The following is a 12,236-nucleotide window of genomic DNA, read 5'->3' on the forward strand; positions in this document are numbered from 1 at the left end:
GCAACTGCATGAAACTATCATGGCAATATGGATTGAAATCTCTGAGGAACGTTTCCAACAGCTTGTTGAGTCTATGCTATGAAGAATGAAGGCAAAAGGGGGTCCAACCCGATACTAGCAAGGTGGACCTAATAAAATGGCTGTTGAGTGTGTGTCACATACTGCATATCAAAATAAACGTGGCATGCACCGTATGTCTCTATATTTTGTTGTTACCTGAATATTCAGGTTGTCTTTGCTCCCTGTTTCTTGGTATGTTTGGTATGTCTGAAACTGTAACAGACACTTCATTTAGTTTGGGGTTGGAGCCTCTGTTCGTTGCAAGTGATTCCTTTTTTTTTTTCGCCCTGAAGGCTCCTGTGCAAGAAGACATACAGTACATTAGGGAAACTCTACATAAAGGGATAATATTAATATATACATTTTAAATGTTTGCTGCCCAAGTCAATTCTGACACTTCTCATATATCTCATGTCATGTTGTTGTGTCCTTATTATATGCACATACACAATCTATGGTGCTTGTAGGCCCCCTGGGACGGAGGACCTTGAACATGAATTAAATAGACCAGCACATGGATCCCAATACACCAGCCTGCAACCACTAAATTACCTTGGATGATATATAGGAGTGTGACAGATGTCCTTGCATGTGGGAGTGTCAATGCTCATTATTTTATTGCCTTTATTGGGAGAAGGCACATATACAGTATGAGTCAGTGACCCATGTCCAGGATATTCAGTCCAGTTTTCTATACACTGAAGTAGACGATGGATCAATTTTCGCATGAAGCATACCTGTACTGGATTGAGCAATATCATGCAATATGTGAGGAGATTCCTGTTTGGAGGAATAATTGTATTGTATATTTGGCACATACATAAACATTCAAGAAGCAGGACAGAGGATATATAGAGGAAGAGGAGTGTTTTTTTGTGTTTGTTTTTATATAAATTTTTTGGCCAAATGGTTTAAATATTGTATTAGTGATTTACAAGTAATAAACTGTTGCATTTTACAGAACATATTCAGACATTTATGCAAATATAAGGTGTTTCAGCCAAGTTGTTTTTTTTTTTGCTTGTTTTTATATTTTGGGTTATTTATAGATACATCTTTATGAATATGTTAGAACGTTTAGGGAACCTTGAATTTTTGATTAGACTGTTGGGTTTGTAGATGCACATGTCCATCCTATGGTGAGTGTGGGGGATGAGAAGAATGCTTTTACATTTTTTTTTCAATTACTTTATTATAATTTATTTTTATAACACTTATTTTATTTAATTTACCTTTGTTTCTATGTCAAGGGGGCTAAAAGGCCCTCTATGTGGTAGCATGGCCAGGTGACAACTCCTCTTAATAGGGACATCAAGCCTGTTAGCCCCCCCCAATGTCTCCCCTGCCCTCGTTTGCTTTTAGTCAAGTCCAGATCATGCTTGATTAGCTGTTGTAGCTGGAGCGCAGGAGCGGACTGACAACTCATGGGGCCCCCCGGGCAATAGGGGATCATGGGGCCCCTGTGTCCTTGCCCAAACTCAAAAAAGCCTATGAAAAAGGTACCAGGGGCATCTCATGGGGCCCCCTACTGACCCCAGGCCCGCGAGCAGTGCCCGAGTTTCCAAATGGTCAGTCCGCCCCTGCTGGAGCATGACACTTATGAACCCAGAAGTGATATAATACGCATTGCTTCTTGGATCAATAGTTGCTGTCAAAGTTTCTCCATTTTGCCAGAGGAATAGGAGAGCCTGAGAACTACAGACTGCTTATGTTCTGAGCATTCATCTCTGGGTGTACATTGCACACACTGTAAACCAGGCCCAGACTGGGACAAAACAAAATGACCGGGCACTTTAGACTGTGCAGTCCATTTTGCTAATGTTAATATCAGGGCATTAAGGGGTTAATGATGAGGGCAGTTCAGAAGGGGTCAATGTCAGGCAGAAAGGGGATACTATCTATACACAGAGGTGGGAGAGTGCTGATATCAGGTTTGTTTTATGAAATGATTAGCCCCCCGTGTGCAAGATCATAAATGGGACCCCATTGCTTGATAAAACCAGAACATCATTTGCTTAGTGCAGTGTTTCTCAACTCCAGTCCTCATGGACCCCCAACAGGTCATGTTTTCAGGATTTCCATTATTTTGCACAGGTGATTTGATCAGTTTCACTGCCTTAGTAATTACCACAGCTGTTTCATCTGAGGGAAATCCTGAAAACATGACCTGTTGGGGGTCCATGAGGACTGGAGTTGAGAAACACTGGCTTAGTGCAATGCAGCAGTAAGTGGGCATGGCTTTCATTATGCCAGGGTTTATTTATTTATTTCAGGTACTTCTATAGCGCCGTCAATGTACTCCGCGCTTTACATATATATTGTACATTCCCATCAGTCCCTAACCCTCAAGGGGCGTACAATCTAAGGTCCCTAACTCACATTCATACATACACATACTAGGGCCAGTTTAGACAGGAGCCAATTCACCTACCAGCATGTCTTTAGAGTGTGGGAGGAAACCAGAGTACCCCAAGGAAACCCACACAGGCACAGGGAGAACATGCAAACTCCAGGCAGGTGGTGCTGTGGTTGGGATTCGAACCAACGACACGAGTACTGCCAGGGGGAAGCGCTAACCATTTAGCCGTTGTGCTGTTGCTAGTATTGTAAAAGGCTTGGGACACCTTTGGGCAATTGCAAGAGAGTAGTAATGTGGCATGCAGGGGAGATTTCCTTTCTCCCGGGCTCCAGATGACATCCCACCCCCTCCAGAGATGCCAAACTCTCCCCTACGGCCACCGGTAGCTCAAAATAGAGGATCTCTGTGTGACTGTAAATTGATTTACGCAGATCGTGTTTGATAGGAGCCAGAGACTGGGCAGTGAGACTCCTCAGAAGTGTCTTGCTGAGAGACAATACAAAGGGGGAAAGAGAAGAACCGCACACTTCCAATACAGAGAGAGTCTTTAGGTAGCTGACACTGAGGACATGGGGCCTGGTGGCCCTGGCCCATCAGGCAAATGCCTGGTGAGCCCTATGGCTAGACCAGGCCTGCTGTAAACATAAGTACTGCTTAGTGCTCTGTTAAACCCTGTTCAGCCTGTTATCCACACAACCACAAGTCCAGACTATATAGTGATTCAGTCAAGTCTAATTGTTGGAATACATTATCCATGTATTGTGCAGTGTTTATAAGTTTGTGGCTGCATCTGCTGGTAAACTCTTTTCTCTATATAATACATTTTCTGTTTCCTATCTGCATTTAAATTGGTTCTTAAGGCTTCAATTGTTTTAAGAAAAAATAATAAACATGTTATACTTACTTACTGTGTGCAATGGTTTTTCACAGAGCAGCCCAGATCCTCCTCTTCTCGGGTCCCCTGGCTGTGATTGACAGCAGTGGGAGCTCGCTTCTGTCTCAGCCAATAAGAAGAGGGAGTCCTGGGACAGCCGAGACTCCAATGCACATCGTTGGATGGAGATTGGGCTTAGGTGGGTAATAGGGAAGGCTGGGGAGCTGCTAGAATGCATGAAGGTAAAACACCTTCAGCCTTTAGAACCACTTTAACCAGCAGATACACACATGTGGAATGTGCATTGTCTATTCTGTAGGTCTATATACAGAATTTCTAACACTAATTAAATAAACCTCTCCTGTTTTTATACAAATAGACACTCAAAGTGCCATACAAGACAAAATAATCTCATTGATTAATCTGGACACTCTACATGTATGGGAAATCCTACTGACTCACCTGACACAGGAAGTTGGGAATCATTTGGGAGAGAATTAACAATGCAGAGCTGGGACCTAGGTAGAAGAGACGGTTGTTTGAACAACTGAGCGGCATCTTACATCTGAGTATGTGGTGAGATACCGCTCAGCTACTAAAATACCCCATGAGTTATAGTATGAAGTCACGCGGTATTTTGTTGGCATTGCCTGACAATTAAAAAAAAAACAAAAAACTATGTGGGGTTCCTCCTCCCCCTCCTATCCATACCAAGCCCATCCCATCTGGTATGGATTTTGAGGGGAACCCCCATGCCAAAATCCATACCAGACCCTTTTCTGAGCATGAAGCCCAGCAGGTGAGAAAAGGATCTCTGAACCATACCAGGCCACATGCCCTCAACGTGGGGGGGTGCTCCCCCCTCCAAAGCACCTTGTCCCCATGTTGATGGGGACAAGGGCCTCTTTCCCACAACTGTGGCCTGTGTTTGTGGGGGTCTGCGGGCGGGGGGGGGCTTATTGGAATTTGGAAGCCCCCTTTTACAAGGGGGCTCCCAGATCCCAACCCCCCCTCCCACGTGAACTAGTATGCGGTACATGGTACCGCTACCCGTTCACAAAAAAAAAGTGTAGTGTAAAAAAAGACAGGAGACAGTCTTTGACAAGTCCTTTATTAAAAATAAAGATAGAAAAAAGTCTTATGTTTAACTCACACATGCAGCCCATCCCCATTCCCTGCTTGTCAAGTTTAGTCTGACTCCCCTTTCACTTTACATGGCTACTTATTTGGAAAAGCAACCTGTTTGTCATCCCATATTCTTAATGCTTGCTGGAATCGGACTGAGAAGGAGGATAAGTGCAGGAGAAATCCATTAAAGTGGTAGTAAAGTCTGATTTGGGATTTTTACATTCAGGTAACCTTACAATAAAGCTTACCTGTAGGTAAAATATCTCCTAAATGTGCACCGTTTAGGAGATATTTTCTCTTTTGGCAGCTGGTGACATCACTGGCGCATGCGCTATGAAGTAACGGCATACCTTTGCTATTCCTGTAGAATGCTGTGCCATGGCTGTGATGTGGCTGGAACCCATGATCCCAGAAGGAAGACCAGGTGAAGATGGAAGCCCTGTCAGAGATGACAGCACCCCACTTGAGGGCTTCATTCTAAGGTAAGTATTTTATTATGAGCCAGTATGCAATGCAGACTAGCACATTATGCCATTGCCTTGCAGGGGATTTTTTTTTAATTACAGCAATTTACTAACACTTTAATTGCTCTTCTACAGCCATACCGATAAGCTGTAGACATTGACTTTGTTACATGAAGTGGTTCCATTTTGCTGGGATAGTTGTCTGTTTGGATTGCTGACCCTGGGGCTTGTGTTTAACCACTTTAATACCGGCACTTTCACCCCCTTCCTTCCAAGTCCCGTTTTCATCTTTCAGTGCTGTCCCACTTTGAAAAACACCAGACAGACTATTTAAAGGAAGCTCTTACTCTCTGTCACTGCTGACTGGTCTTCAGCTAACTTCCTGTTTCCTGCTGTATCCTGTGTGTATCCGGTACTGACCCGGCTTGCCATTGACCTGCTCTTGGATCCTATTTATGCTTCTGCTCATCAGTTTCTGATTCTGGTTTCCTCCTGACCTTGTCCCTGTCTGATGTTTCGGTACCTCATCGCCTGCTCGTTGCTGACCCTGGCTATTATTCTGACTACGCTTCCGGTTCCAGTTTTGGCTGTACAGTCCTGCCAAGTGCCTGTCCTGGCTGTCATTTCATCAGCTCCGGTTGTCATGATGTGCTACGGCCTTACGCTTATCAGAAGTTCCAGCGAGCCACGTACCCAGATCTTGCAGTTCCAGTGGAGTGCTTCCTTAACTTCAGCTTGTCGTTCCGGCATCTCCACTTTTCCTGACTGGATGCCCTGTCTAATTTACCGAGGTTACATCACCACAATCAATATCCACAGGCACTCATGTTCCTCCTGTCCCTCGGCACCATCTGTTTCACCTTCAGTGGGGCCTGGGTTGGGGATACAAGAGAGGCTGACCTCGTCAATTCAAACTTCTATCAGGTACGTGACATCTGGGAATCTTAGCTTTGCTGATTTCCCATCTTTCCACCCAATCAGACATGCCAGGAATCCCCAGTTATATTGAATTCTTTTCTCCCTCATCTGGTCCAGTAAAAAGGTTTCAATGATCTCCTTCTGGCTAATGTCTCAGATAAGATGTCTGCGAAAATTTGCAATTTCATATCTCCATATTTTATTTCTAGGATCTCCCGCAATTTTTTCCACATTCTTTACCTATCTTCATAATGATGGAACCGAACTATTACATCTCTTGGGATGTCTGATGATACTCCTGGCGGGCGTCTTAGTCTATGTATTCTCTCGATCTCCACAGGGTCTGTGGCTAGTCTACCTATCATGGGGTTAAACACTTTCTTTATTCTTTCCCAGAGGAAATCTTTGAATCTTGCAAATCTTCTAGCGGGCCCCTCACTCTTAAGTTATTTCTTCTCTCTCTGTTTTCTTGATCCTCCAATTTCAATGAGAGCTTCTCCTGTTCTCTTTGTATCTATTCCAGCTGTATCTCCAGATCAATTATCTGCTGGGCCCGAGTTTCCATCTTCTCCACTTCTTCTACTCTTGTTAACATTCATCCAAGGTCTTTGTGGATTTCATTTTTCAGAGATAGTTCTAATTTTACAAACATTTCCTTTACAAACTTTTCCTTTTCATACTGAAAAAAAATTCCAGATTCTGATAAGCCTTTTGTCCATAGACCTCTACGACCACCAGGACAGAGTTGTGGTGAAGGCCTCTTCAACATGGGAATAAGGTCCTTTGTTAGATGGATACCTCCTTCCCCTCCAGTAAGACACTCTTCCATTCTGAGGACATGAAACCCCTTAAGAAAACAGTGTGAGCCCCTACCCTAAATTCTATATCAGACCCCAGTCCAAAAGGGTCTACCACTGCCAAACACATTACCCACATATTTCTTAGGAGGGGTTAACTTTCATCACCGTCATCTATTAGACAAAAGGAAAGCAAATCTATATACAGGTATGCACAGTATGTCTCTGTAGTCTATGTATGCCTCTATGTTCTGCTGTTACCTGAACATTCAGGTTGTCTTTGGTCCTCATCTGTTGCCACTCGGAAGACTGTAACAGACACATCATTAAGATCATGGTCGGAGCCTCTGTTCTTTGCAGGTGATTCATTCTTTTCTTTTACCTTGCAGGTTTCTGAAGAAGACACACGTTAGGGAAAAATCCACATAAAGAAAAAAACAATAATATACACACTTTAAATTCAACATACATTTCCAGGTTCTTTTATTTAAGTGCACTTTCCAACAAAGTTTACTCATTCTGTCTGTTCCCTGCTGAGTTAAACTGAACCTCCTTCTCATTCATCAAATGGATACTTACCGAGTAATGATGGCCACGACCTCCACTGCTTGTTTACACAAGTGTTAAACAAGCATTCACTGACCTCTGTAGATGCAGGCACTGTGTAGCAATTCATTCACAAATTTCACAGGTGAAAAAATGAAGTTGTCCAAGTTAGATCTCAGCACTCTTCCCTCTCCTCTTTCTAGGCACTACTGTTTGTTTGCATTGGTGGTTGCACATCTCCCAACTTTCCCTCATTTACAGCCAAATCCTTTTGTTCCTCTTTCCTCCTTTTCCCTCTTTTTGGTATAATATAAAGATTGCCAAAAGACACTGTCATTTTGACCTACCAAAAATGTTATACAACAATAAAGATTTCATCCAAGTTCTAAATTATTATAATAAACTCAAAAAAGCAATGCTAGCCAATATTGGATAAACATATGAAAAATAAGGTGCAAATATTTAAATATATCACCTGATCAATATAAAGTGCAAGCACAAGAATGAAGTGCATGCAATATCCAAAGTGCAAATGAATAAAAGTGCATCAAAGTGCAAATATTAACATACGTGCAAAAATTCAAAAATGTATATCAAATGAGTCCAAATATTAAAATGCTGAAAAAAAAGCAATCCACAAATGTGCTGTCAGGAATGGACTGGCCAGCAATGGTGGGACTCACCTGCCTTATGGGCTGCAGTACCAGGGCTGGCCAGCGGGTGCTCCCAGCAATCAGAGACTCAACCTTGCAGTCAGCAAAACACCTGAAACTGCTTATACTGGTGTATTTAACTGATGGCCAGACCTACAGACTCTGCCTTGGTGTGTGTTTCTCCTGGGCCCTGTATCCTGTTCCTGCTCCCTGTTCCTGTTCCTGTCTGATTTGTTGCTGACCCTGCTCTGATCCCTGGCTTTGTCTGACCATTCTCCTGCTCCTGATCCCTGGCTTTGTCTGACCATTCTCCTGCTCCTGATCCCTGGCTTTGTCTGACCATTCTCCTGCTCCTGATCCCTGGCTTTGTCTGACCATTCTCCTGCTCCTGATCCCTGGCTTTGTCTGACCATTCTCCTGCTTAACCCCATACGTTCTGACCTCCTGTTGATAATCCCGGCCTGCCTGACGATGCTTGCATTGTATGTACTGTTATCTGTGGGTGGTTTGGTTTGGTTCGTTTGCACTGTGTATGTTTTAGTATTGCACTGCGTTTATGTATTGTTAGTGTTAATAAATTATATTTATAACATATCTGAAGCCTGCGTTTCCCTGCGTCAGTCACATACCTCTGGTCATACCCTGGAGCCCTGACATGTGCAATCAATCCCTCTTCATATATGAAATAGCGTGGTGAAATCCAACACCAGATACACCATGTTATCTGTCGCCTCTTACCAGAAATGGTGGACTGTCATATTATAAATGGTCAAATGCACCCATGAAACTCCTCCACAAGTACCACCGCCTCAGCATAGAAGCAGAGATCCAACAATGGTAAAACATGAAAAAAAACCTTTCATGATAAAAAAAGAAAAAAGGGGTTTCACACCATTTATTAAGTCTAAAAAATGAACAAACAATTTCCAGCAATGCTTATTCAAAAGTTTTAAAAGACCATAAAACATATAGCAGGCTGATAGCTCCCAAAGCATTGGAAAAAACATGAACATGACAATGAGGTCACTGGACTCCGATGGCCTCCACAGCAACAGATTTCCATCCAATAGATCACCTTTAAGATGCGGTGGAACGGGAGATTCCCATCATGGATGTGCAGCTGACAAATCTGCAGCAACTGCATGAAACTATCATGGCAATATGGATTGAAATCTCTGAGGAACGTTTCCAACAGCTTGTTGAGTCTATGCTATGAAGAATGAAGGCAAAAGGGGGTCCAACCCGATACTAGCAAGGTGGACCTAATAAAATGGCTGTTGAGTGTGTGTCACATACTGCATATCAAAATAAACGTGGCATGCACTGTATGTCTCTATATTTTGTTGTTACCTGAATATTCAGGTTGTCTTTGCTCCCTGTTTCTTGGTATGTTTGGTATGTCTGAAACTGTAACAGACACTTCATTTAGTTTGGAGTTGGAGCCTCTGTTCGTTGCAAGTGATTCCTTTTTTTTTTTCACCGTGAAGGGTCCTGTGCAAGAAGACATACAGTACATTAGGGAAACTCTACATAAAGGGATAATATTAATATATACATTTTAAATGTTTGCTGCCCAAGTCAATTCTGACACTTCTCATATATCTCATGTCATGTTGTTGTGTCCTTATTATATGCACATACACAATGTACGGTGCTTGTAGGCCCCCTGGGACGGAGGACCTTGAACATTAATTAAATAGACCAGCACATGGATCCCAATACACCAGCCTGCAACCACTAAATTACATTGGATGACATACAGTCAGGTCCATAAATATTGGGACATCGACACAATTCTAATATTTTTGGCTCTATACACCACCACAATGGATTTGAAATGAAACAAACAAGATGTGCTTTAACTGCAGACTGTCAGCTTTCATTTGAGGGTATTCACATCCAAATCAGGTGAACGGTGTAGGAATTACAACACTTTGTATATGTGCCTCCCACTTGTTAAGGGACCAAAAGTAATGGGACAGAATATTAATCATAAATCAAACTTTCATTTTTTAATACTTGGTTGCAAATCCTTTGCAGTCAATTACAGCCTGAAGTCTGGAACGCATAGACATCACCAGACGCTGGGTTTCATCCCTGGTGATGCTCTGCCAGGCCTCTACTGCAACTGTCTTCAGTTCCTGCTTGTTTTCGGGGCATTTTCCCTTCAGATTTGCCTTCAGCAAGTGAAATGCTCAATCGGATTCAGGTCAGGTGATTGACTTGGCCATTGCAGAACATTCCACTTCTTTCCCTTAAAAAACTCTTTGGTTGCTTTTGCAGTCTGCTTTGGGTCATTGTCCATCTGCACTGTGAAGCGTCCAATGAGTTCTGAAGCATTTGGCTGAATATGAGCAGATAATATTGCCCGAGACACTTCAGAATTCATCCGGCTGCTTTTGTCAGCAGTCACATCATCAATAAATATAAGAGAACCAGTTCCATTGGCAGCCATACATGCCCACGCCATGACACTACCACCACCATGCTTCACTGATGAGGTGGTATGCTTAGGATCATGAGCAGTTCCTTCTCCATACTCTTCTCTTCCCATCACTCTGGTACAAGTTGATCTCGGTCTCATCTGTCCATAGGATGTTGTTCCAGAACTGTAAAGGCTTTTTTACATGTCGTTTGGCAAACTCTAATCTGGCCTTCCTGTTTTTGAGGCTCACCAATGGTTTCCATCTTGTGGTGAACCCTCTGTATTCACTCTGGTGAAGTCTTCTCTTGATTGGTGACTTTGACACACATACACCTACCTCCTGGAGAGTGTTCTTGATCTGGCCAACTGTTGTGAAGGGTGTTTTCTTCACCAGGGAAAGAATTCTTCGGTCATCCACCACAGTTGTTTTCCGTGGTCTTCCGGGTTTTTTGGTGTTGCTGAGCTCACCGGTGCGTTCCTTCTTTTTAAGAATGTTCCAAACAGTTGTTTTGGCCACGCCTAATGTTTTTGCTATCTCTCTGATGGGTTTGTTTTGTTTTTTCAGCCTAATGATGGCTTGCTTCACTGATAGTGACAGCTCTTGGGATCTCATCTTGAGAGTTGACAGCAACAGATTCCAAATGCAAATAGCACACTTGAAATTAACTCTGGACCTTTTATCTGCTCATTGTAATTGGGATAATGAGGGAATAACACACACCTGGCCATGGAACAGCTGAGAAGCCAATTGTCCCATTACTTTTGGTCCCTTAACAAGTGGGAGGCACATATGCAAACTGTTGTAATTCCTACACCGTTCACCTGATTTGGATGCAAATACCCTCAAATGAAAGCTGACAGTCTGCAGTTAAAGCACATCTTGTTCGTTTAATTTCAAATCCATTGTGGTGGTGTATAGAGCCAAAAATGTTAGAATTGTGTAGATGTCCCAATATTTATGGACCTGACTGTATAGGAGTGTGACAGCTGTCCTTGCATGTGGGAGTGTCAATGCTCATTATTTTATTGCCTTTATTGGGAGAAGGCACATATACAGTATGAGTCAGTGACCCATGTCCAGGATATTCAGTCCAGTTTTCTATACACTGAAGTAGACGATGGATCAATTTTCGCATGAAGCATACCTGTACTGGATTGAGCAATATCATGCAATATGTGAGGAGATTCCTGTTTGGAGGAATAATTGTATTGTATATTTGGCACATACATAAACATTCAAGAAGCTGGACAGAGGATATATAGAGGAAGAGGAGTGTTTTTTTGTGTTTGTTTTTATATAAATTTTTTGGCCAAATGGTTTAAATATTGTATTAGTGATTTACAAGTAATAAACTGTTGCATTTTACAGAACATATTCAGACATTTATGCAAATATAAGGTGTTTCAGCCAAGTTGTTTTTTTTTTTTGCTTGTTTTTATATTTTGGGTTATTTATAGATACATCCCATCTCTTTATGAATATGTTAGAACGTTTAGGGAACCTTGAATTTTTGATTAGACTGTTGGGTTTGTAGATGCACATGTCCATCCTATGGTGAGTGTGGGGGATGAGAAGAATGCTTTTACATTTTTTTTTCAATTACTTTATTATAATTTATTTTTATAACACTTATTTTATTTAATTTACCTTTGTTTCTATGTCAAGGGGGCTAAAAGGCCCTCTATGTGGTAGCATGGCCAGGTGACAACTCCTCTTAATAGGGACATCAAGCCTGTTAGCCCCCCCCCAATGTCTCCCCTGCCCTCGTTTGCTTTTAGTCAAGTCCAGATCATGCTTGATTAGCTGTTGTAGCTGGAGCGCAGGGGCGGACTGACAACTCATGGGGCCCCCGGGCAATAGGGGATCATGGGGCCCCTGTGTCCTTGCCCAAACTCAAAAAAGCCTATGAAAAAGGTACCAGGGGCATCTCATGGGGCCCCCTACTGACCCCAGGCCCGCGAGCAGTGCCCGAGTTTCCAAATGGTCAGTCCGCCCCTGCTGGAGCATGACA

General features: G+C 42.7%; 1 protein-coding gene across 1 annotated transcript in view; it reads right to left on the reverse strand.

Moving 5' to 3' along the window:
• The window catches only part of LOC149435836 (interferon-induced very large GTPase 1-like), an 87,200-nt gene that overhangs the window by 19,081 nt on the left and 55,883 nt on the right, over positions 1-12,236 (reverse strand). Inside the window, exons 5-6 of the mRNA XM_089662369.1 lie at positions 6,862-6,993; positions 217-357 (exon numbers count right to left, since the gene is read on the reverse strand). Coding sequence (XP_089518495.1) covers positions 217-357; positions 6,862-6,993 — 273 coding nt within the window. The remainder of the gene's footprint in view (positions 1-216; positions 358-6,861; positions 6,994-12,236) is intronic.

The sequence above is a fragment of the Staurois parvus genome, unplaced genomic scaffold (assembly GCF_062004578.1).
Source record: "Staurois parvus isolate SC_StPar_1 unplaced genomic scaffold, SC_StPar_1.0 ptg001462l, whole genome shotgun sequence".
Lineage (NCBI taxonomy): Eukaryota > Metazoa > Chordata > Amphibia > Anura > Ranidae > Staurois > Staurois parvus.